At 48.4% G+C, this 26,253-nt stretch overlaps 1 protein-coding gene across 4 annotated transcripts in view; it reads left to right on the forward strand.

The window, feature by feature from the left end:
- SCMH1 (Scm polycomb group protein homolog 1) overlaps positions 1 to 26,253 on the forward strand; it is a 100,113-nt gene that overhangs the window by 33,104 nt on the left and 40,756 nt on the right. For 3 of the 4 annotated variants that reach the window (XM_050932316.1, XM_050932318.1, XM_050932317.1), the window contains 4 exons: positions 7,092 to 7,162; positions 8,133 to 8,367; positions 14,185 to 14,273; positions 15,482 to 15,725. In XM_050932316.1, the coding sequence (XP_050788273.1) occupies positions 7,092 to 7,162; positions 8,133 to 8,367; positions 14,185 to 14,273; positions 15,482 to 15,725 (639 nt within the window). Of the gene's footprint in view, positions 1 to 7,091; positions 7,163 to 8,132; positions 8,368 to 8,544; positions 8,657 to 14,184; positions 14,274 to 15,481; positions 15,726 to 26,253 lie in introns of those variants that run through there. The other variant, XM_050932319.1, reaches the window with a different exon arrangement.

Below are 26,253 nucleotides of genomic sequence, written 5' to 3' on the forward strand. Positions count from 1 at the left end.
GAGGGGTGTCTGACGAGAAGTGAATTTAGTGCTAGGGAAAGATGCCAGACAGTGCTGGAGACCAAACTCTTTTCCCGTAGAGCAGGCAGCAGCAGGGCAAGCTTTTGTCTCTCTACTCTGTCCACATGCTTCACTGCTTTCTATTTTTAGGGGTGAGAGAGAGAGAGTTCGGTTTTCATGGTCTATTCAGTCCTTGGCGCCTCTACTGAGTCAGCCAGCAAGGGGCCCAATTAGCACCAGTTGAGATGCTAGTTTATGTGAAGTGAAGAACTCACTAAGAACTGGACTACAGCCACCTACTCATTTTGTATAACCCGCTGAACAGCCTTTCAGCAATGTTCAGTTGCTACCAACCTGGGCCCTAGAGGCAGAATGATCCATAGCCCACTATCATATCTGATTTATTTAAAGCTAGCAAAAAGTACGAATAGTAACAGAATACTGAAAACAGAATATTTGACCTGTGTTATATGGGAGCTCGGACTAGATAATCCCAGTGGTCCCTTCTGGTATTATAATCGGTGACTGTACCATTCCTTTAAGATGTCATCAGTAGATGGTTTGGCATCTGGCTCCTGTGCTCTCTATAGAGTGTGCACCAGAGGTGCTAGGTTCCAGTGCAGATAGAGTTGGAATTGAATGTGCAAGTTAATAATCATGTTTGGATCAATTTGGGAAGGGACCAGAGAAGCCAAGGTTAAGTTGACCAAGCCTATTATATCTATATTAAATTGTTTGCTCTGTTTCCCAGTGCAGAGCTCCGGATATGTTCTCTACTCCCTGGCCAAAAAAACTTTTGGATATATCCTGCCTTGTTCTGCATCACTGACTGCTTTCCCTTCCTTGACAAAACTCTTGTGTCAGTCCACTTGGAATCTGTAAAATGGAGTAATGATATTTGCCCACCTTTGTAAAGCACTTTGAGATCTATGGATGAAAAGCATTATACAAAGGGCTAGGAATTTTTATCACTTCTGCTACTAATACATTGCATTTGTGTAGAATGCACAAGTGTAAGTCATCCAAAGTTCATCGTAAGTTATCTGTGCCATTCATTGTCTACGAGGGAGTGATTTTTAAAAGAAATGTCCCGTAATTAAATGTGTGCGTATGTATATAAAGGAATTACCAATACAAGATTGTGGGGCCCTAAGCGTGCCACATTTGTTCTTTTTTTAAAAAGTCAGAATTCATTAAACAGAGAAATCCTCTATGCCCCCCTTTTTGCTTCAGTTCTTTAAAAATAAATTGTTACCAAAAAAAACCCCTTGAGAACGGAGTCTCTGTTTCACTGCTGTATGTCTGCTCACATTATAGTGAGATGGCAGCAAGGAACACTAGAGTTTAAGCTTACATAAGTTTCCATTCTAACACACTGTTTTCAGTGGCACACAGCTTTCTTCAAAATTCACTATTCAGTCTGGAATCTTCTAGGGCTGGTCTCTGCCAAAAGGTGGATTCATTTAGAAAATTCGAGCAGAAAGGCTTTGACTGGTGTTGCATAAAAGGAGAGAGGAGGAAAATAAACCTACTTCTCCCATAGTGTAAAAAATTAAAGCTTTTTTGGGTAAAAATCTTAAAAGCACCTCAGCCCCTTTTTCAAAAGTGATTTAGGCATGTAGTGTCTGTGCAGGTTGGTTTAAACCTGGCTTATACTGGTTTAGTTTGTATGACATGTAAGAATGTCCACTCGCAAAGTTGCACTTGTTTAACTAAACCAATTTAAAATCACAGCTTTAACTGGGACAACTTTTGTGTGTAAACCAGCCCTCAGTCTGCTTTTCAGTTAAGCCTTTCATCCTCGGGATTGCAGCTATGGGAGGCCATGCTGTTTGAAGAGACAATGGGTGCTGACTAACTGCTTAAAATGCATGTCTAAGGGTATGTCTACACTATGGGATTATTCCGATTTTACATAAACTGGTTTTGTAAAACAGATTGTATAAAGTCGAGTGCATGCTGCCACACAAAACACAATAATTCGGCGGTGTGCGTCCTGTACCGAGGCGTGTGTCGATTTCCAGAGCATTGCACTGTGGGTAGCTATCCCATAGTTCCCGCAGTCTCTCCCGCCCATTGGAATTCTGGGTTGACATCCCAGTGCATGATGGTGCAAAAACAGTGTCGCGGGTTTTTCTGGGTAAATGTCGTCACTCATTCTTTCCTCCGTGAAAAGCAATGGCAGACAATCATTTCGTGCCCTTTTTCCCTGGATTGCCCCGGCAGACACCATAGCATGACAACCATGCAGCCCGTTTTGCCTTTTGTCACTGTCACCATATGTGTACTGGATGCTGCTGACAGAGGCGGTACTGCAGTACTACACAGCAGCGCTACACAGCAGCATTCATTTGCCTTTGCAAGGTAGCAGAGACGGTTACCATCCCTATTGTACCATCTGCCATGCTGTTGTACATTGATGATGAGATGACGGTTATCAGTCGTTCCGTACCGTCTGCTGCTGTCAAGGGTGCTCCTGGCTGGCCTTCGCTGAGGTCGGCCAGGGGCGCAAAGACCAAAAATTGGAATGACTCCCTAGGTCATTCCCTCCTTTATGTTTTATCTAAAAAGAGTCGGTCCTGCCTAGAATATGGGGCAAATGTGCTAGAGAACCAGTGTACCAGAGAGCACAGCCGCTCCATGTCAGATCCCGCAGAAATGGTGCCCCTGCAACAATCCCACCCGTTGCTTCCCTCCTCCCCCAACCCTCCTGGGCTACCGTTGCAGCGTCCCCCCATTTGTGTGATGAAGTAATAAAGAATGCAGGAATAAGAAACACTGACTTTTTAGTGAGATAAAATGAGGGGGAGGCAGCCTCCAGCTGCTATGATAGTTCAGGCAGTACAGAATCTTTTCTTTAGACATGAAAGTTGGGGGGAGGGCTGATGAAGCTCAGCCCCCGGTTGCTATGATGAAGACGGTTATCAGCCGTTCTGTACCATCTGCCGGGAATGACCGGGAGTCATTCCTATTTTTACCCAGGCGCCACCGGCTGACCTCACCGAGGCCAGCCAGGAGCACTCACAGGATGATGATGACGGCTATCAGTCATTTTGTACTGTACGGTCTGCCACCAGGGAGGGGAGGAGAGAGGATGCTGCTGTTCAGTGCCGCCGCACCGCGCCTACCAGCAGCATGCAGTAGACATACGATGACATTGAAAAAAGTCAAGAAACAATTTTTTTTCCCTTTTCTTTCACGGGGTGGGGGTGGGGAGTAAATTGACGAGATATACCCTGAACCACCCTGGGCAATATGTTTGACCCTGCAGGCACTGGGAGCTCAGCCAAGAATGCAAATACTTTTCAGAGACTGCAGGGACTGTGGGATAGCTGGAGTCCTCAGCGCTTACATTAACAATCTGTCAACAGAAATATATTGGGCCATTTTAGCAATGAAACAAGTTTTAGTACAGTGTAAAAGAATAAAAAATGCGTGCTCTACCAGTGTGCATGTAAGATTATAGACGAATGGTGTTTCTGATATTTGAGAGATAATAAGTGATCATGTCCTTACAGATTCTGTCATTGTTCTTCCTGCATATACACATGGCGCAGAGTGAAGGTTGTGTGTATAATATTAACTTTTGCATTTCCAGACCTTTGGGTGCTTAACCACAGCACCTTATATTTTCTCCTTAATAAAGCTTTTATATCAAATAATAAGCTGATTAAAAACTTGATGTGCATAATGGGAACTGTAACTGACTCTATAATTGTTCTGCCACTGGTGCTCTTGTGATGATTTGAAGATAGAGGTCTCTTGGGTGCTGTTTGAATGAATAGAAGCTAATGTCATGCAGGCTCTTGTAAAAGATCTTTTCTCATCTGCTCAGTCTAAGTGGCAGGAGTCTTGATCTGCTTGGGCCACTTCAGTAAATTCCTCATTTAATAAGAAGTCTTCTTGGGAAGTGTAACACTTTCCCTGGCCCTCCATGTACCTTTGAAGAGCAGTGCAGACAGTGATAAAATGTGCTCAGCCCTTCCCCTAGTGTCGGTTTCCAGCTGAAGAAGCCTTTGCATCCTCTGTAAATCCCTGCCTGGAGAGTATGTCTGGGCTGCCATTAGACACTCACTTAGCCTGTGGTCTGGTCTACACTACGCGTTTAAACCGATTTTAGCAGCGTTAAACCGATTTAACGCTGTACCCGTCCACACTACGAGGCCCTTTATATCGATATAAAGGGCTTTTTAAATCGGTTTCTATACTCCTCCCCGATGAGAGGAGTAGCACTAAAATCGGTATTACCATATCGGATTAGGGTTAGTGTGGCCGCAAATGGACGGTATTGGCCTCCGAGCGGTATCCCACAGTGCACCACTGTGACCGCTCTGGACAGCAATCTGAACTCGGATGCAGTGGCCAGGTAAACAGGAAAAGCCCCGCGAAATTTTGATTTTCATTTCCTGTTGGCCCAGCGTGGAGCTCTGATCAGCATGGGTGTCAATGCAGTCCCAAATCCAAAAAGAGCTCCAGCATGGACCGTACTGGAGATACTGGATTTGATCGCTGTATGGGGAAACAAATCTGTTCTATCAGAGCTCCATTACAGAAGACGAAATGCCAAAGCATTTGAAAAAAAAAAATCTACAGGCTACACAGTGCTGCATGACAAGCGTAACGGGAAGCCAGAGACTCAAATGGACGCTCATGGAGGGAGGGAGGGGGTACTGAGGACTCCAGCTATCCCGCAGTCTCCGAAAAGTATTTGCATTCTTGGTTGAGCTCCCAATGCCTGTAGGTTCAAACACATTGTCCGGTGTGGTTCAGGGAATAGCTCGTCAATTTACTCCCCCCCCCACGTGAAAGAAAAGGGAAAGAAATTGTTTCTTGACTTCTTTCAGTGTCACCCTATGTCTACTGAATGCTGCTGGTAGACGCGATGCTGCAGCAGTGAAGAGCAGTATCCGCTCCTCTCCCCTCCCTGGTGGCAGACGGTACAATATGACTGATATCCGTTGTCACCATCAGCTGGTAACCGTCCTCATCATAGCAACTTGGGGGCTGAGCTCCATCAGCCCTCTTCCTTTCCTGTGTAAAGAAAAGATTCTGTACTGCTTGGACTATCATAGCAGCAGGATGCTGGGCTCCTCTCGTCCGCACCGCTTAATGTCCTGCCTGGACTGTCATAGCACCAGGAGGCTGCCTCCCCCTCATTTTATCTCACTAACAAGTCACTGTTTCTTATTCCTGCATTCTTTATAACTTCATGACACAAATGGGGGGGACACTGCTACGGTAGCCCAGGAAGGTTGGGGGAGGAGGGAAGCAACGGCTGGGGTTGTTGCAGGGGCACCCCCCGTGAATGGCATGTAGCTTATCATTTCTGCGGGATCTGACATGGAGCAGCTGTGCTCTCTGATACACTGGTTCTCTAGTACACTTGCCCCATATTCTAGGCAGGACTGACTATTTTTAGAAACCATAAAGGAGGAATTGACTCGGGGAGTCATTCCCAGTTTTGCCTTTGTGCCCCTGGCCAATCTCAGCCAGGGGCACCCATGATAGCAGCAGACAGTACAGAAGGACAGATAACCGTCATCTCATTGCCAGTTTACACCGTCAGCAGACAATACAGAATGACTGATAACAGTTTCTGCTATCATGCAAAAGCAAATGAATGCTTCTGTGTAGTGCTGGAGTATCGCCTCTGTCCGCGGCATCCAGTACACATATGGTGACTGTAAAAAAAAAAAAGCTGAACGGGCTCCATGGTTGCCGTGCTATGGCGTCTGCCAGGGCAATCCAGGGAAAAAGGGCGTGAAATGATTGTCTGCCGTTGCTTTCCCGGAGGAAGGAATGACTGACGACATTTACCCAGAACCACCCGCGACAATGATTTTTGCCCCATCAGACACTGGGCTCTCAACTAAGAATTCTAAGGGGTGGGGGAGACTGCGGGAACTATGGGATAGCTACGGAATAGCTACCCGCAGTGCAACGCTCCGGGAATCGACGCTAGCCTCGGACTGTGGACGCACACCGCCGAATTAATGTGCTTAGTGTGGCCGCGTGCACTCGACTTTATACAATCTGTTTTATAAAACCAGTTTATGTAAAATCGGAATAATCCTGTAGTGTAGACATACCCTGAGTCTGCACTGCCACTTTCAGTGCTAAAACTTTAGTCATTCAGGCGTATGAAAAGAGACCCCCCGAAGAGACAAACGTTTTAGTGCTGAAAAGTGCCAGTATAGACAGTGCTTTATCGCCGGGAGCTGCACTCCTGGCGATAAAGCTCTCACCCCTCTTTTGGGGTGGAGTTTTTTATCGCCGGGAGAGCTCTTCCCCCGGCGATAAAGCGTGTTTACACTACCCACGTCACAGCCCTGCTGGCCCGTGCTAAGGAGTTGTTTAACTACCCTATAGACATTCGGGCTGCAATCCTACAGTGCAGGGTCTGAGACCCTGGGCTCCAGCTCAAGCCCGAACATCAGCAGTGCAGTTAAACAGCCCCTTAGCCCAAGCTCTGTGAGCCTGAGTCAGCTGGCGTGGGCTGGCCGCAGGTCTTTAATTGCAGTGTAGACAGACTCTAAGCTACAGACTAACTGTCCAGGAGAGGTGATTTATTGCTGACCAGTCCGCTAATCAGCTACTACAAATGATATGATTCCTGCCCAGATTGGTTTGGTTTTTTAAGAGTAAAAAGAGCCCTGGCTAAGGCAGCAGCCATAAAGTCAACAGAGGATCAAGCTTTGCTCTTGACTTTGGGGTGATTGAGATCTCATCCTTCAGTGTCTTGTTCTTGATTCCAAGACTGAGCAGCGTTTTTAATGTATGGCCTGAAGGAGCAATCCGCTGGGAAACTCTGCTTTCTCCTCTGGCAGCTTACATCATCATGCAGCCTATGGGTTTGTGAGATTGGTGAGAAAAGCAGCTTGTACCCAGCACAGTGCTAACACCTCCCCCCTCCAGCCTGGAAATCCAGGATTTGGGTGGTGCATTGGGCAGGCCAATACAAGCCAGTTCTTCTCATCTCTTGGGTAGAGATCTGGCAATAATGGTGTAAGGAGCCCTGGGTGGCTGCTTTCCTGAGCTTTTTGCTGTTTTCTAGGGTCCCATTTTAATCCCCTTTCCCCTCCTCTTTGCAGGTCACTTCACCTGGGATAAATACCTGAAAGAAACATGTGCCATCCCAGCTCCTGCCCATTGCTTCAAGCAGGTAATTTGTTGGGTGGCATCTTGGGTGCAGGGAGTGAGAGTCTGTTTGTGATCCTAGAGCTCCGATTCAGGACAAGCCTTAGAAATAGGCTCTGGCCCTTTAATCCAAGAGGGAGGAGCAGCAGGGAAAGCAGACCCTTGGCAGTACTGTGTGTGGTTAAGCAAAGACAAAAGAGATAACATTCATGGCTTGTATAAATGTATAGAATAACCCAGGGAGGTTAACTCTTAGATGTGGATGGGTGGGAACTCAAAGCTGTGTGTGTCAGCTGAGCTCAGGTGCTGGAGCGAAGTGTGTATAAGCTGGATCATTGCTTAGTGTAGTTAAGATTTAGATTTCACTGGATGCAGGCCAGTAAAGGGAGTTTCTTGCATAGCTGCCCTTCTGCAAAATTCCCTGGATCTTGGTAAGCTGTTTCACTGTCTCCTGAGCTGTAGTATCCAGCATCTGGCTATGTTGCCTGGAGATGCAGGCTGCCAAAATCATCAGTCAAGTTGATGTGAGGGCCCAGGACAGAGCTAGTAGGAGCGGGTGGGTCAGGATGCATCAGCTGAACTGTCTGTGGAGTTCCAAGATAAGCCTGTGCTACAGCTGGTGCAGGCATTTGCTTGGAGCTCCTTACTTACCCACTCAAAATCTATTTGTTTTATTGTATTTTAAAAGCAAGAGACAGTCTGTGTGTGTTGGGGGCTATTAAATAGCCCCTTGTGTGTTATGCTGGTGGGTGTCTCAGATGGGGCAAGGCCCCAGAAAAAGTGCTGGCTCAAGGTGAAACGTGGTGAAAGGCAATAGATTGTGGGTGGATGGGTGCCAGGGCCTTTGTTCACTGAGCTCTCCTTGCTGCTCTCTGTTTCAGCATTGGCATGGAGGGCACTGTCCATCCTCAGCTGCCAGGAGCAGTGGGTCTTGGGGCTGGGGTTCTGGGAAGCAAATGGGGCATATGTGAAGTCCTGGCTCTTGTTCTCTGCAGTCGTACACTCCGCCCAGCAATGAATTCAAGATCAGCATGAAACTAGAAGCCCAGGACCCCAGAAATACCACCTCCACCTGCATCGCCACTGTGGTGGGTCTGACAGGTGCACGGCTGCGCCTGCGTCTCGATGGCAGCGACAACAAGAATGACTTTTGGCGGCTGGTGGACTCTGCTGAAATCCAGCCCATAGGGAACTGCGAGAAGAATGGAGGGATGCTGCAGCCCCCTCTGGGTGAGCCTGAAATCCTGTCATCCGACCAATGGAAAACAGCCACAAGCTGTGGGGGGATACCTAGTACCCTTTTTGCTTTCCCTGCTCAGTACAGGAAGGCATGGACTGTACTCGCCTACCAGGGCTTGTTTCACTATGTATACTTACCAAGGGGCTGTCACTAACCTGACTTCCCTCCACGCACAAAACAGACAGGTTCTCCCACAATGCACTGGGAATCAGAGTGGCTCAGCTTACTGAGGTGCTAAGAACCATGGGATATGACCAGAAGTCCTAGCACCTCCCACAGGTGAGTGGAGCACCAGTTTGGACTCACTGACACTTGTGTGGCTTTGCAGTGTGGCTGCTCACACCTGGGCTTCGCCAGCCCGGAGGCTTAGCCCCATGTGCAGACCACGCGAGTGAATCTACTGTGCAGACATACCCTCAGTCCCACCGCACAGCTCTGGGCTGGCCTGACCATGGGCCACTGCTTGTGACTTTGGGCCACCACTTGTGTTACCTGTAAGCTGCGCACTTGGGCGGCCACGCAGGAGAAATTCAAATGCTACCCAGCTGATTAGAGAGCATGCACAGCTGCCAGCATATGTTCAGGTGCCACTCCCCCCATGTCCTGCAGCTGCTCCCGGGACCCTCCTGCTGGCTGTGCAGAGCAGGGATGGAGGGAGGAGGGTGCTAATGTCAGGATGTCCTCCTGCCCCTGTACCCCATCTCTGCAGAGCAGGGCAGAGAGGACAGCCTGGCTCAGGAGGACTCTGAGCGTCTGAGATCTGAATGATGAGTGGTTGAGTGCCTTTCTTAAAGAAACAGTGCACTGTTTCTGAGATTTCCCCAGCAACCAGCTCACAGTTCCTTCCCTTGCCCCCCGTTCCCCATCTCTGGGGCGAGGAGACAACAGGGCTCAAGACAGAGCAGAAGAGCTTTCCGTAAATGTCTTAAAAAGACAACGCACACAAACACTCTCTCTCACTGTGGATCTCACTCACCTCCCAACACATACTTGCATTAATTTTGTTGTTACTTCTTGGTTCTTCCTGCAATGCACATGTATTCTCTGTAATTTTATTCTTTCAGAGTGTATTATTTTAGTGTTTTGACTGGTCAATGCATTTCATAATTTTTATTTCTCTCTTTCACTTAAGCTTAATTCTTTGAGTAGTGAGTTCTAAAATGCCTAATTTGTCCTGGCTGGAGTAATTAATTATCCATATGGTAACCTTTAAAAAACATACATTATATCTAGTTTTTTTGTTTCTGCCAGTGGCGCACATCCCCACATACCTTGATGCACATAACAAAATGTGTTCCACACCTGGATGGCAAAAATTAGAAGGAACATTGGTGCGAGTGGTGGTCAATCTAACTTGCAAGTTACCTACTATTAAAAATCTGTGAAACACAATATACTCTTCTCATGCCATCAGCCCTTCTCTCTCAGGGCTTGTCTACATTACCCACTGGATCAACGGGCAGCGATTGATCCAGCAGGGATCTAGTCTAGATGCGATAAATCGACCGCTGAGCGGTCTCCCGTGGACTCTGGTACTCCACCAGGGCGAGAGGCGCAGGCAGAGTCGATGGGAGAGCGTCTGTCGTTGACTTACCACAGTGAAGACACCACTGTAAGTAGATCTAAGTACGTCTACTTCAGCTACGTTATTCACATAGCTGAAGTTGCGTAACTTAGATCGATTCCCACCCCCTAGTGTAGACCAGGCCTCCCTTCCATCGTGTTCAGAGCATGGTCATGATGGAGGGTGCCTTATTGGACCCTTTCAATTGTAACGTAGAGAATAACCAAGGAGAAGTATGAGAGTCCAGCTCAGTCATTGCTCCTTAACCCACAGCACTTTACATTTACTTTCCAGCCATCCAGGCATACTTGTGCCCGTGTACTAAGGGCTAGCACAGAGAATTGGGTATCAAGTGTAGACGCTGGCTGGAGCACCAGCTGGATGGGTTTAAATTACTCCACTCCTCTTAATTAGGACTCCCTGCTGGGCAGCAGACTAACCCAGTTTGAGGCCGTTTAAAGGAAAAATATACATCTGCTTCAAATAACTCTCAGTCCTGCCTTGAATGAAAGTGACAGACACAGCATTTCATCTGGGTTTTTTAAAACTTTATTTGGCTGCAGTTATATAAATGGCCTGGATATTAGAATTCACCGTTTCTTATCGCTCAGTTAAACACCACTTCACTCATTGGCAGTGGCCACATGGGTCTCCAGTGAGCCAAACTGATGCTAACTCTGTACCAGTCAACGTGATGCTGTCATTCAGCTCCCAGGTCCCCATGAGATGTTCCTGTAAAGAACCTGTCCAGTTAGTACGTCCCTATAGAAGTGGAACAGGCTATGAGACTGTGCAGTGGAGACCATTTCCCCTGAAGCACCCTCTGGAGGGTCAGGTGGACATACTGTGTAAGCTGCCAGCTAGCCGGGACTTGGGAATGGGGAGCAAAAGAAGAGGGATCTTGGCAGGGAAAGGAATGGTGTGGGATGGAAACCACACAACTTACCACATGAGGGTACGAGAATCCTAGATAACTGCCAGCGCAGGGCGCCGTGACTGTGGGTTCCCCAGACCACGCTGATGTGTGTCTGCTGGGGATCTGGCCCTGTGAGTCCCTAACCCAGTTCAGTGCAGAAGACACAGGCATGAGAAATCTCAGTCCTTTGACCATAGCCACCTTTTTTCACTTCACTCAGCTGAGGCAGAAACCCTGTATGGAGTTACTTCCCGCACATCTTTGGTGAGGCCAGAATGAACCAGTTTTGGAGAACCTAGTCTGTGAGAAAGGAGGTTCCTTTGGCTGTTGAAGTAGTCCCAAACTGAAGCTTTGGAGCACACAGTGTAGAGGCCTGGGTCTGGCTTACTGGCTGGACCCCATGAGTCTTGTTGCCTTGTCATTTCCAATGGGCCATAGCTGCTAAAACCTGCCTGCAGAGATGGGGACTCGGAGGGTGAGGTTGAGAGGCAGTCCACTTCCTCTAGATGCTTCATAAGAAATTGGAGTCTGGCCTCTATGGATCTTCCTGCCATGAGCAAGCTGATCATTTCTGATGCATTGTACCTCTCCCACTAACAGGCGAGTCAGATCTGCTATGTCTGTCAACATTTGATTGAGCATCATTTATAATAAATGAAGTACCAGCATTGTGCCCATAAAATCTGCTGTTGCCTGCCCAGAGTAGGCAGCCTGAGATAAGATGCCCACTCAATAGAGGCAGCTGAATCTTGTGTGTGTGCAGTTACCTGGACATGCCCACGTGCATATTTTGCATATAAAGCGCAAGGATCTGTTTTGGTCCTACAGAGGTGTTTGTGCTATTCCTCAGTCTGCCACCAGAGGGCAATAAGAGTAATCATTACAGACTTCCAGCACGTCTCATGTGGTTCTGTAGGTGGTAGGTAGTTTGAACTGGATGTGGAGCGTCTATCATGCTGGGTTCTGATGGGACAGTCCCTGTCACTGACCTGGTTACTCTTGTGATCTGTTTAGAGGCAGGGTTGGGGACAAGAGGTGGTAGATAGTCATCCCCTTATCTGCTGTTCTCTCATAGCCCAAGTACAGGTAACAAACCACACTCCTAAGCTGCTGGACCTCTGTTCCCTCTCCACAGAGCACCAAAGCCTGGCATGTGTATGTGGCACTAAATGCCAAGTCTCTCACTTGGTGTCTTTCATGCCTACTGAAGCTCCATTGTTAAGCTGTTGTTTCTTGGTAGCATGAATCGAAGCGGCTGCTTGCTGGTGAACTTGAGGCTGGTGGGAGGTTCTCCCCTTTCCCAAGCTTACCTGACCAGCTGGTTTTCATGCCCTGTTTCCAGCGTTCCATGACAGAACTGTGTAGATCAGCAGTTTTCAAACTATGGGTCTGGACCCCAAAGTGGATCGCAGTCCCGTATTAATGGGGTTGCCAGGGCTCATAGACTTGCTGGGGCACAAAGCCCAAGCCCCTCTGCCAGGGGCCCAAAGAGCAAGGACTTCGACCTGGGGAGGTAGGGCTTGGGCTTTGGCTTTGTCCCCCACCTTCTCCCCCTGTGAGCGGCAGGGCTCAAGTGGGCTCAGGCTGTGGTCTCCTGGTGTTGTGTAGTAATTTTTTTGGTCAGACGGGGGGTCACGATGCAATGAAGTTTGAGAACCCCGGCATAGATAAAAATGCCAGCTTTGACTTAGCTCATTGGGACATCTCTGGCATTCAGGCCCTGTTTACAATGGCAGAACTTCCCCCTGTAGTCATCACTGCTGCAGTTCCCAGTGAACTGTCCGTGGAAATCCAGCCCCGGGGTTAACTTTGAAATGCTATACGGATTTAAAGGGCAGCCCCTTGCTAAGCATCAGAAACTGACCCTTTGGAGCTGAGGTGCCAGGCTGTCAAGCCAAGGCAGTGGCACTGGACTCCTCTTGTGAGCATGCTTTCAGGGTCTGCACTTCCTGTAGCTGCCAGCTTCCCTCCTCCCTCCCCCGCGGGCTTTCCCACTTTGCCTTGGCAGATTGCCCACGGCAATGGGCTAGCAGAGGGGTGCTCCCTCACACCGTATCCTAGCACAATTTCTGTAGCCTGCATTTTCTCTCTTCTCCTTTGTTCTTTTATTCCTTTTTGTCTTTGTTTCTATACTCTCCCAAATCGGACTGAGAGCCTGGCCTTTCTGGGATCAGTAATGTCAACCATTAAAAAGAACAAGCCTCATAGTTCCCTTCCTTTCCCCCATGTGGTGCTGGCATGTGTGGAGTGGGAAGCATTGGCCGCTGGCACTGCTGTTCAGACATGCTGCGTTTTCATACTTGCTAATAGTTTAGCTTCTCAGGTACAGATCCCTGTAATGAGGAACTCATCAGCACAGGCGCCGACATTCAACGTGCCAGGCGGGGGGCGGGGGGGGGGTTGCTCGACCCCTGGCTTTGCCCCAGGCCCCACCCTGCCTCTTCCCACCCTGTTCTGCCCCCTCCCCCAAGTGCGCTGCGTTCTGCTCCTCCCCCCCCCCCCCACCCGCGAGCCTCCTGCATGCCGTGGAATAGCTGATCGCGATGAGCGGGAGGGAAGGGGAGGTGCTGATCAGCAGGGGCTGCCGGCGGGCACAAGATGCTGGAGGAAGGGGGGAATGCTGATAGGGGGCCTGCCGGTTTTTATCCTGTGGGTGCTCCAGCCCCTGAGCACCCACAGAGTTGGTGCCTATGCTCATCAGTAACACATGGAAACCCTCTTTCTCCTCAACATACCCTTCTGGTCCCCAGAAGCCCCTTCCTGGTATTTCCATGGGCATTCCTGATACCCAGGTGCCCAGCATGGTATTGGTACCAGTTGCTATCACCATCTTGCCCAGCCCAGCTCCTACCTATGCCTCTATCTTAGCTGCTTGCGACTCACCTCTGTGTGAGTGAAAGGTCAGCAAGGAAGCTGCTGGCCTCCATAGTACGTATATATGCACCAGGGATAACGTCCTTGCGCATTGATATCTTCTCTGCACCCGGTTGACTGCCATGTGCAAACACTAATTCCATGCAAAGTGCTTTGTGAGCAGGGCCAGGGCAGGGGCTTTTATTACAGTGAATAAAATCGCAGCCATGTCTGATTGTTTCCAAGTGGGGACCCACAGCTGACATAATCCAATCTGCACAAAGGGCCATTCCTAGCTCTCCCATGTTCAGAGGAAAATACTGGGGGATCTTAAGGTGCATGAAGGCTGAGACTGGATGAATAGTCTGGAGGGTTTGTGACATGCAGGGTGTTCATCAGAGCAACCTGGGCGCTGCCTCACCCAATGGACCACACCGATATTTAATAGTCTCCATCTCTGCATCTGTTCTGCAGGTTTTCGGCTGAATGCCTCCTCTTGGCCCATGTTCCTCCTGAAAACTCTGAATGGAGCAGAGATGGCTCCTCTCCGGATTTTTCACAAGGTATCGTATTGTGTGCAAAGGGCTCCCCTTGGCACAGGACACCCAGGCCAACTCTCTGATGTGTCGTGCAGTTAGACACCTGCGGTTGGCCCATGCCAGCTGACTCCAGTTCATGCGGCTTGGGCTAAGGGGCTGTTTAATTGTGGTGTAGACATTCTGGCTTGGACTGGAACCCGAGCTCTGGGACCCTGTGAGGTGATGCTCCAGTTTGGCCAATGAAGAAGAGTCCCAGTGAGACCTGGTGACAGAGCTGCCTGAGTGGGAGCCAGGGGCGGGTGAGACCTACCAGGGGATGGTGGAAGGTTCCAGAAGGAAGCAGAAGGTCATCCCTGGAAGGAAGGCTGAAGAGAAGGAGAGCAGCAAGGGAAGTTTGCTAGCTGGCGTGCCCAAACCAGAGAGCACAGGCACCTCCCATTGCCTTCAGATTTGAAGCTGGAGAGGGCCAAAGGCGGGAGAACAGTGGAGGATTTACCCGCTGACGTCTCCATGAGAGAGAGCTGGGCCCAGAGGAGCCTGGAGAGGGCCGGGCAGTGAGGGATGCTCCCAGCAGAGAGGCTGAGGGGATCGCCCTGGGAAGAGCAGGGTTACATTCCAGTGCGAAGGCCTGGGGTGGCTGTGCTGGCAGAGGGACAGAAGAGAACTGAGCAGGAGTTTAGGTGTCACCAAAGGTACCAGTGTGCGGTGTGATAGCATAGAGGTAGGCAGGATGGCCACTGGGAAAAGTGGGGTTTAAGGGCTATATACACTTGGTATGAGAATTGTACTGTGGTTGGGATTTCGTTGGGGATTCAGAGAATTATGTTTGGGGAATAAAGCTGCTTCAAGGAAGGGTTGTGTTTAAGCAAGAGAGCTTGAAGTGGATTTACTGGGAACTCTGAAAGCAGGGCTGCCTGAGACACTTTCTCGCATCAGTGTGCCACTGAGGAGCTGTCACAGGGTAGCTGCATTCTGTCACCCAGTTTGTCTGGTCCCGAGTGCAGAAGGCACAGGGTGCCATAACTAGAGACCTTGCCTAGAGGTGCACATTTTAAACCAGCCCTGGTATAAGCTGGAGCCACGTCCTTTACCCTCTGACATGGGGCTGAATTGGTTCTGGCTCCATCGAGCCCTGCTCGTGTGATGATGTAGGCAGGGGATTAATCCAAGCTCAGGAGAAACCGACACACACTCCCTCTTTTGTAACCAGCTTTCTGAACCCTCCCCTGTAGGAACCACCGTCTCCATCCCAAAACTTCTTCAAGACAGGCATGAAGCTGGAAGCAGTGGACAGGAAGAACCCACACTTCATCTGCCCGGCCACCATTGGGGAGGTGAGAGGCTCCGAGGTCCTTGTGACATTCGATGGCTGGAGAGGTGCCTTCGATTACTGGTGCCGCTATGACTCCAGGGACATCTTTCCTGTCGGCTGGTGCTCACTGACAGGAGACAACCTACAGCCCCCTGGGACGAAAGGTAAGGACCACATCCCATCTCAGCTTCCTTGTCTGCTCAGCCTCTGTAAAGCATAACAAAACAGACAGGGACTGGCAACTATGAGTCCTGTTTTCTGTTCCTGGCTCTGCTACAGACCTGCTGTGTGTCCTTGGGTAAATTTCTGCCCTTCCTGTGCCTCAGTTTCCCCATAATATGGGAAATGGTATTTGCTCAGCTCCTGGGGCTGGTCTGAAATCCTTGATGAAAGGTGCAGAGGAGTTTTGCATTTTTCCCTGAGCAGAGAATAGTGATTAGCAATCACTATTAACAGTGACAATACAGTGGAGGCTAGAGAGACTCTGAAAGCAGGTTTGTAAGTCCCAGCTATTCCTGAGGAGGGAAGGACCAGGTGGCGACGCTCAGCTCTTCACCCTTCCCGAGATCCCTCAGAACCTGTCCTGCCTCTTCAGAAAACATAGGGTCCCTAGTGCCTTCCATCCAAACTGGTAGTCCTGGGACTGCTGGGAATATAGCTGGGGGATTAGGGTCTCATGGGGTCAGGGAGCTGGGGTGCCAGGACTGTCCTAACTGAAAGGACTCTGCTCCCTACAGGAAAGGTGAGGAGGTAAGGGAGAGGCCCATCCTGGGGCAGAGGCACAGTGCCTGCTGTTCATCGTTTTGAGAGAGTTGTTTTGCTTTCCCTTAGGTTGTGCTGTCCACTGGGGACCTGGAAAAGGCAGGTCATGCTGAGACGAGAAGCTGTGTCTGCTTCTCCTCCCTGCCCCCAGCAGCCTTGTCTGCTATGGGTTCGATGACTGTGACCCTCTGGCCTTGAGGGTGCCCCAGTGTCTGGAAGCTACATGGGGGCTGTTGAGGTGCTCTAACACCTGTTGCCTGCCTGTAGCTGGAACTACCCTAAAGGACAGAAGGGCTGCCACTTTCCCCAGCCATGAACATTTGGCAGTAACATGCTGGCTGGTAGGTTCAGCAGGGGAGTATAAAGCATAAACCTTCAGTGAAAGGCAGCAGCTAAATCAGTAGGTTCTTCCTTTAGCTACACACTTCCCTTCGTCTGTGACCTTTGAAGCCAAGGATATGGCTTTGATGGAAGCCTTCCCTGTCCTTAGTGCCACACAGCTAGGCGGTCCTCCCAGAGCCTGATGAGCTGAGATCTCCTCCACTTTGCCTATGAATAAACTCAGATGTGAGCTCCCCTTGGATTAGGAAGATGCATCCGGCTGATGGAAGCTGAAATTCACTCTTTGTTTATCTTGGATCCCTGCCTCCAGTATAGTTAACCGTGGTGCTCCCAGCCTCCCCCACTCCCTGCTGTTGGCTTGTTTTGCCTGCTGACTCTCCCTACGCTGTCATCTTACACGCTTTACCAACCAGTGCTCAAGATGCCCAGCAGGAGATGCTCTTGAGCCAATATGATTTACCCAGCACCTTTGAGGTCTGAGTTCCAGCCAGATTCACAACACTTCTCTGGTACTTGCAAATGGCTGAAATCCTTGTAGGTTTTGGCTGGAGGCTTCTGTTTCTGGAAGTTAACCTAGAGGGCTTTGAAGATGATTTCAGCGCAGTGGGAACTGATTCTATGAGAACTTCTGATCTGTTCAGCCTGGGTAGCCGGGTGCTCCTTCAGACCTATCTGTGCTGAGGGCTGGGGAGGAAGTGGAGAGGCATCCAGAAATGGTACATGTCCAGGGGAACAGTACTGTATCATCGGGAAGCATTTTCCTACCAGTTAGCAGGTACCTGTGACAAGCTTTCCCTCTTACATTGACCTAAGCCAGGTGGTAGGCGTGGGAAATAGAACCAGGAGGAGGGTGCTTCTGGATGCGATATGTGGACAGTGGTCACTCCTGTCCTGCCCGTAGGGGGGAAGAGCCTTATTCGTGGCAATTGAAAGGAAATTTCCTTGGCTGGCAGCATTTCCCCAGGAAAGTTCAGCTCAGATTCTTCTTGTCACAAGATTTTCCTTCCCCCCTCCTCCCTCTCCTGGTGAGTACTGCCCCAACTCTGTGGTTTTATCCTGAGGAAGAAAAGTGCTGAGGATCCTTTCTTTCCTTCTGTCATTAAAGCCCTCACCTCATCTATTCATTCCTAACAGCTGCCTTCCCTTTGGACAAGAAGGGATAAACACAGCTCCCTCCAGAGCCTGTGAATTGCTGCTCCTAAAGAAGCTGGGGGGAAGGTTCACCTCAGACAAACTCCAGGCAAACAGTATGCGTTTTAATATGGCTACATGGTAAAAGTTACAGGTCTACATCTTGGAACAAAGAATGCAGGCCCAACTTACAGGAGAGTTGGCTTTATCCTGGGATGCAGTGATTTGGGGGTTGCGGTGGATAATAAGCTGATCATGAGTTCCTAACGTGATGCTGTGGCCAAAAGAGTTAAGGCAGTCCTGGGATGCATAAGCAGAAATCTCAAGTAGGAGTACAGGGGTTATTTTACTTCTATATTTGGGGCTCGTGCAACCGCTGCTGGAATCCTGTGTCCAGTTCTGGTGCCCACAATTCAAGAAGGGTGTTGATAAATTGGAGAAGGTTCAGAGAAGAGTAATGAGAATGATGGAAGGATTAGAAAACCTACCTTATAGTGATAGACAGAAGGAGCTCAATCTAGTTAGCGTAACAAAGAGAAGATTAAGGAGTGACTTGATCAGTCTCTAAGTATCGTAGAACCATAGGGTTAGAAGGGACCACAGGGGTCATCTAGTCTAACCCCCTGCCAAGGTGCAAGATTTGTTGTGTCTAAACCATCCACGGCAGATGACTCCAGCCTCCTTTTGAAAACCTTGAATGAAGGAGCTTCCATAACCTCCTTAGGCAGTCTGTTCCGTTGCCCTACTCTTGTTACAGTTAGGAATTTTATCCTGAGATTTAATCTAAATCTGCCATACTGTAGTTGGAATCCATTTCCTCTTGTCCTGACCTCTGTGGTAAGAGAGAGCAACTTTTCTCCCTCTTTTTTATGGCAACTTTTCAAGTATTTTAAGACTGCTGTTATGTCCCTCCTCAATCTCCTCTTTTTCAAACTACATATACCCAGTTCCTTCAGCATTTGCTCATATAGCCTGTATTCCATCCATTTGATCATCTTTGTTGGTCACGTCTGGTTCCTTTCCAGTTTCTCTATATCCTTTCTATACAGCAGTGACCAAAACAGGACACAGTACCCCAGCTGAGGCCTAATCAGCGCCGAGTAGAATGGTACTGTCACCTCCCATGACTTGCATGCTATGCCTCGGTTAATGCAATCCAAAATTGCAATTGCTTTTTTTGCAATAACATAGCATTGTTGACTCATGTTGAGGTGTGATCCTCCACCACTCCCAGATTCTTCTCAGCAGTGCTGCTGCCAAGCCAATTTCCCCCCATTCTGTACTCGTGCATTTGATTTTTCCTACCCAAGTATAGTACCTTTCATTTGTCTTTGTTGAATTTCATTTTGTTGACATTTGCCTCGTTCTCCAGTTTATCAAGAGCCCTCTGAATTTTAGCTCTGTCCTCCACAGTGTTTGCAACCCTCCCAGCTTTGTCTCATCTGCAAATTTGATCAGTATGATCTTTGTTCCTACATCCAGGTCATTAATAAAGATGTTAAATAACCCCACTTGAGACTCCCTCCAATCCGACATCATTCCATTAATAGTTACTCTTTGTTTGAAGTTGTTTAACCAGTAATGTAGACATTTAATGGTAGTTCCGCCGAGCCCACATATCTCCATCTTAATTATCCGGTGGGGAATAAATGTTTAATAGCAGAGAAAGGTGTAATATGATCCAATAGTTAGATACTGAAGCTAAATAAATTCAGACTGGAAATAAAGTATACATTTTGGACAGCGAGAGTAATTAACTGTTGGAACAACTTACCGGGGTGGTGGTCGTGGATTCTCCATCACTGATGATTTTTGAATCAAGACTGGGATGTTTTTCTAAAAGCTCTCCTCTAGGGATTGTTGTGGGCCAGGTCTTTGGTCTGTGCTATCCAGATCAGAATAGATGACCACAATGGTCCCTTCTGGCCTTGGAATCTAAGAATGCATGAAAGTCACACAAAGGGTTAACTGATTAAACAGATGGCTTCGTAGAGCAGAATACAGAGGCCTAGTGAAGTGAGCTCATGCTGAAGAAAAGCAGAGCTTCAAAGAGCTGAGGTATGTTTTGGGGTATTTTAATGCTATTTCAAGTGTAACCTGTCTGTTCCGATGGCTGCCAATGGAGGTGGAGGAGAGGCTTTTCCTGGTCATATGGCTCATCTGATGGACCACAGCATGCCCCAACGGGCCCGTCTTCAGCAATGTTTGTTTAGGCAGAGTTTGTGTAGTTGCTGGGGACTGGCCAACCTTGCTGAACGGGAACTTTTAGGAGGGCACGTGTGTGAAGAGGGGACAGAGATCAAACAAAGGGGAGGAACAAACCTGTGCTCTCCCTGTTGGGAATCGCATTGCCTTTGGTAGGTGCTCTGTGCGATGACTCACCGGGGAGTGCTCTGTGGTGCAGCACAGCCAGATGCCTGCAGATTTCAGTTTCTTTACCTCTGCATCACTGAAGCTTCTCACATGAACATGGTGCAGCCAGAGATGTCTTTTATACCACCCAGGTGAAATGTGACTGTAGGTGGATTGACACATGTAGGTATGTTTCCCTGTCCCGCTCCCTTCAGCTGCAGGGGGAGGTTGGTGGTGAGATAATCTTTCTGATATGTTCTCTCTAAATTTGCCTGCTGTGTGTGCGTGCTCATTACACTGGATTATTTAGGAGGGAGTGGGGGTGAAATTTCTCTTTCATATCCATTGTGATGCTCGTTTTCACTAACTGTCCAGTTTAACACTTGTGGTACTCAGTATAGCTGCAGTTAGGGCAGATGGGATGGCCCACAGGGAATGCTGCTGTCTTCAGAGACAGTCAACAAATTTCCTCTCTTCCTCATCCAAGCCAGTGGTGCAGAAGCCAATGGGCAATACTTGTTATGCATCTGTAATGGAGTTGGGAAAATATCCTGGGAAGCCCCTGTGTACACCCCTTTGTTCTACTCTTCAGTGCTCTTTGGGTGGATGTGCAGATGGGGTTGATGGACACTGCTCATACAGATACTTTAGAAGATGTCTCCACACACCGGGTCTCATGTGCTTCATAGTGTGCTGCATTCTATAGCCTCACCCTAGCCACTTGTATTTTGTTTTTGGTTTCTCCATAGGACCAGCCTATGGATTATCCACCTAGGTGGGTCACAGCAGACAGTTCTTTGTAAAGTCATGCCTGTGAATGAGTTTTCTCAGCTGACTCTTCTGTGCATTGACAGTTTCTATATCTTTTGATATATACAGATACACATTATCTATAAAGACACAGTTTAGATACACACCATCTCTGGAATCATCTGTGGGTACCATGCAGCTAACATGGGGGTGGACTTCCAATTGTTAAACCAAGTGCTTAAGTTTTGATCAGTGTCATAGTAATTCAGGCTAAGCCAATAGCAGGCCCAGCACCTACTTTGTAGGGGAAGTGGTGGTGACTTGTATGTTAAGGTTGCCTAACGCTTTAAAAGTGTTTCTGACCGTTTTAAGAGCAATAGGACCTCAGTGCTCAATGAATGAGGCAGAGGTGCTGGGGAAACAATTGTGTAAACTGTGGCAGAGCTCTGACCTTGCTCCCGTGGGTCTTGCGCTTCTAGGCGGTTTATGCTAGCCTCAGTGGCTCACTGTGACCCTCCACGTAGCCCTTCTCTCTCTAGGGCCAGGGTTACAGTCTACTGAGCCCTTTTCATCTTAGGCCAGCAAGGAGGTTGGGGAGAGAACTCCCACAATCTCTGTTGTCCCTGGGAGCTTATTTCAGAACAGTTTAGCCTCCTGTCCTAACAGGGGCCTGACTTCCCCTCCCAGGAGATGTTCCTGTATTGGTGGGTTGGGGGGAACCTGGGCCCGCCCTCTACTCCGGGTTCCAGCCCAGGAACCCTAATGGTAGCAGCTGTTGGCAGCCAACCTTTCACTGCCAGAGTTGCTACATTTCCCTGGGCCACTTCCCCACAGCTCTCCTGCTTCTCCCTTCTTCACCCTTACCTTAGGGCTCCTTTAACGATGGGTTTAGGGTGTCTTCATTAGCCAGCCCTTCAGCCGCACTTCCTCTCCTCTGGCTCCCTGGTTCTCCCCTTCCTGATGGGAGTGAGCCCTTTTATAGTATCAGCAGGGCATTAATTAGAGTCAGATGGTCACATTAACTTAATGGCCTCACCTGACTCTCTGCAGGTTAATTAGTGTCAGGTGTTCTCATTAGCCTGGTGCAGCCCCTGCTCTGGTCAGTCAGGGAACAGAAAACTGTTAATCCAGTGGCCAGTATATCTGCCTTCTGCTACTCTGCTGTACCCAACTGGCTTGGGTCTGTCACAAAACATAATACTGATGATCAGAAGAGGTTGCTAGGCATTCCCATTCCTGCAGGAAGGTCAGAACTCAAGACTGATCGGGTCTTTCCCTTTTTCCCTTCGTTGTTACAGAGCTTTATAGCATAGCGGGAAACACATTGTGTGTACATCACTAAAGACTCAAATTTCCTGAAAGACCTTGTACTTTCCGTTCCTATACAGAGAAGGAATCTGGACGTGATCTGGTAGGCAGGGAAGAAGAGAGTTCATCGCTGCAGGGCCTGGATGTTTCACCAATTCTAGTCATAGTTAATGTCATCGCGCACAAGTGAGATGATACCATACTTTCTAAGCTGCATCGAGGCCCTCAAGGTTAAGTGAAGCACTGAGATATATGGAGGAATGGAAGGAGTCATTGTGCCAGCCTGTCAGCTAAAATATAATCGGTGTCTTTGGGGAGAATCTGGAAGTGAAGTGAAGAAGTTGTATAGGTCACATGTCACTTTTGTAAAAAAATGTCTTCCGTGTTTTAAGATTCTTATTCTATTCCTCAGGGCATGTACAGTTAGTGTTTCATTTGGTTACTCTAGGATTAATTAGGAGGTTAATTAGCTATAAGATAAATTGCCCTAATGGGCATGGCACAGTCTCCAAGAGAAGATGTGCAGGCACCAACAAGGGAGACTTGGAAAGAAAGGTTTAGATTCCACAGCAGTTCTCAGATGCTTGGCAGATACTCAGTGGCTTGCACAGTCCTTCCTTGTGGTCAGCAGAATGACATTGGTGGCAGAGGATCCTTGGAAGCTCTTTTTCTTTCCCTCCTGTAATGATGCATGGAGAACTGCTGAACTAACATGCTCCAGGGGGACAGCACAAGAAAGGAAGGGCCTGAACTGTGGTATGCCCTCATGCAGCAGCAGGGTGGCTGATGAGGCGGCAGTGAAAGCGTTAACTTTGTTGGGGCAGGCTCTGAGCTGGAGGCAGATCTGTGCCTTATCGGAGTGAGCTGGAAATTTGAGGAGTGGAGTTTCTGCCTTGGCACAAACCCAGCTGGCAGAGAAGCTCTGAGCCCAGCCAGGCTGGAGAGAGCTAATAAAGAACACATCCTCTTGTTACTGTGCCAAGGCCAAGGAAAGTTACAGTGGGTGCAGCAGAGATCCTGGTACTCCAATCAGATAAACAGCAGGCGCTTCCCTGACTCCCTTTGTTCCTGTCTGCTGTTAGCTGTCAGTGCACTGCTCCCTCTGTCAGGCTGGTGGAATTTGAGGCGGTCTTGCTCTGCTTACAAAACAAGCAAAAGTTAATAGTTTTAAATAGTTACCATGGGGATATTTTAAGCGGTGCTTGCATACACTCCCAGACTTGCCATCTGTTGCATGCTTTCTACAGTTTGCCTGTAATTCCAGTTGGTGTGCGCTGCACAGCCCTGGTTGGCATTGGTCTGGCCAGCCATTGTGTGTTTAGTTGGGAGGCAAAAGTTTCAAGAGGGAACAGAAAGCCAGGAAATGCTGAATCCCTCGGAGAAAGTTTACAAGGCTCCCTACCCACTTCACCCTTTGCTGCTGCTGTCGTGCAATTTATTTGTTAACTGCTTGGTGGCTTCACACGGACAGAGATGATGATCAGACTCAAATAATTAGAATTTCATCCCTGAGGCAAAGGTAACAGATACTTTGTGATTTTTTTTTTTTGTTCCTCTCTAGCGTTGCTCAGTTTCTTTTCCTTTTTTTGAGGTTAGGATGAGTAGGAGGTGGGGGGCTGAGTGTCTGAGTGGAGGCAGATGAACATTTCCTATTTAAATAAGGTCTTGTGCTTTAGTGCTTGATAGAGAGAGAAGAAAAAATAACTTGTGACTGTAGGGTTTGCAGTTGAAAATGAATGTGATTCAGGGCTCAGGAAGCGAGGTAGTTGGCAGAACTCCAGGCCTGGGGAGCTTACGAGAGAAGGACGACAGGGCTGTCATGCCTTTCTGTACTGAGCTGGCTGGTTACTGCTTGGATTTATGGCCTTGAACTCTACAAGGTTAGGACCGCACAGATAGAACCCGTGTGCCAACAGCAGGAGCAGCAGGAATGTTCTGCCAAGAAGTCTCTCCATTGAGCTACAGTGTTTGTAATGTACGTATTCTAAATGCTGCTGACTTTGGGTTTATTGCTGGAAACTAACCAGCCAGACTCTGAAACCATCTGGAGCACGGGATCACGGTTCTTAGCACTAATCCCTTCTCTGCTCTGAAATGCCAAGGGAGTGACAGTTTCTCACCCTCAGCTCCCTTGACACTGCTCCTTGAGGAAAGGGGTTTGGTCGATGCAGAGTTCAGGGTGAGGAGCTAAGGGCCACAAAGAAAGCAAAGATCCAAGGTGGAACAGCAACATCCATAGAGACCTAGACTCCAGAGGCAGCGACGGACCAGGGATACGGGACTGTGGTCTAAAAGCCAACTTCAGAAGAATTATGGGAAATTCTGAGGTGAAGTGCTCACTTAGTGGCTTGGTGGCCCACTGGATAGGCATGGAGATAAAGACCTGCCGAAACAAACTACAGACTACAGCCCTTTGATCCTAATGTGCTTGGCTCCTGCTGCAAGGTGAACTCATTTGCTAGGCACGTACCTTGATCCTTCTCATAACTGTGTGCTCTGTATTACTGCTGTTGGCAGGTTGAATGGCTGTGGAGCTCACGCAAGCTCTCCCTGACAGACTGCATCAAAGGGGCCCAGTGGAGGAGGGCATGACAGTAGGTCCTCTGTAGAGTAGTGGCAGCGAGTCTGGAATGTGGAACCTGGCCATATGGATTCTGGGATACTCTAAATGAGTGGACTAACAAAAGCCTCATAAAATGAGAGGGAACTTGTCCTGGAGAATGCAAAGATGCAGGAATGTGGATCCTAATGGCTTAGAATTGAGTGACACGGGAAATCAGAGCCAACCTGTCCTTAGTAGCAGGAGGCTGCAGCCAAGTTCAATTTCCTCATCCATTTGGTTCTGAAATTTCCCCCCACCTAAGGAATTTGGACTTCATTAAGGTGGTTTCTCTCCTTTCATGCCCCAGGGGGATTTTCAAAGTCTCTACGATGTAAAAGTCTGCACACAGCATTACTTTGAGAACATTTTTTGTGAGCAGGGTGTGTGGGAGAAGGGCTTTATCAATGGGAACCTCTTACCCTTTGGTGAATACAGCCAAGGGTATCACAGTAATACTTGCTGGTGGAAACAGTCATCTGTGCTGGGCTTCTCATGCTGCTGAGCCACACTGGCAGGCAGCCTGCTTGCTTGAGACTTCAACATGTGTCCCTGGTTAAGATCTTAGAGCGTGGTGTTCATATTGTCAGGCTGGGCACTTGGTGGTGGTTTGTGATGCATTAACATGTCTATAAGGCAGTGGTGCTCCAACCTTAGTCACCCTCGTCATCCAGATTCCATCAAGGCTGTTGGGATCTATAAAGAACCTGTTTAATGATTACATAGTATTAGACAAGAGTAATCACAGTAGCTGTATCCCTGCGGATCTTCCTGTGGAGGTGTAGTCTTCCTTGGCTATGTGAGAGCTCTCTGCTCAACTCCTTTATGTGTTGGACTCGTTACAGGACCTTTAGCCAGGCTGAGAAGCTTTCAGAGCAAACATTTCAAGCATTGAGTTTGTTGTGTGTCCTGTTTTAGCCTGAAGAAGAGCTTGAAAGCTTCTCTCTGTCACCAGTAGAAGTTGGTCTAGTTACCTCCCCCACCTTATCTTTGTTTTAGCCAGGCAGATAACAGAGCTGACAAAGTGGCTTAAGTATGCTGCCTCCAGATCCTGTCCTTTTTCAGTGGAAGGACTGAGAACTGCAAACAATTCTGCAATTCATAGAATAGAACAGGGGTCAGCAACCTTTCAGAAGTGGTGTGCCAAGTCTTCATATATTCGCTCTAATTTAAGGTTTCACGTGCCAGTAATACATATTAATGTTTTTAGAAGGTCTCTTTCTATAAGTCTATAATATACAACTAAACTGTTGTTGTATGTGAAGTAAATAAGGTTTTTAAAATGTTTAAGAAGCTTCATTTAAAAATAAATTTAAAATGCAGAGCACCCCGGACCGGTGACCAGGACCCGGGCAGTGTGAATGCCACTGAAAATCAGCTCACGTGCCACCTTCGGCATGCATGCCGTAGGTTTCCTACCCCTGGAATAGAATCGTAGAAGATGAGAG

The sequence above is a fragment of the Gopherus flavomarginatus genome, chromosome 22 (assembly GCF_025201925.1).
Source record: "Gopherus flavomarginatus isolate rGopFla2 chromosome 22, rGopFla2.mat.asm, whole genome shotgun sequence".
Taxonomy (NCBI): Eukaryota; Metazoa; Chordata; order Testudines; family Testudinidae; genus Gopherus; species Gopherus flavomarginatus.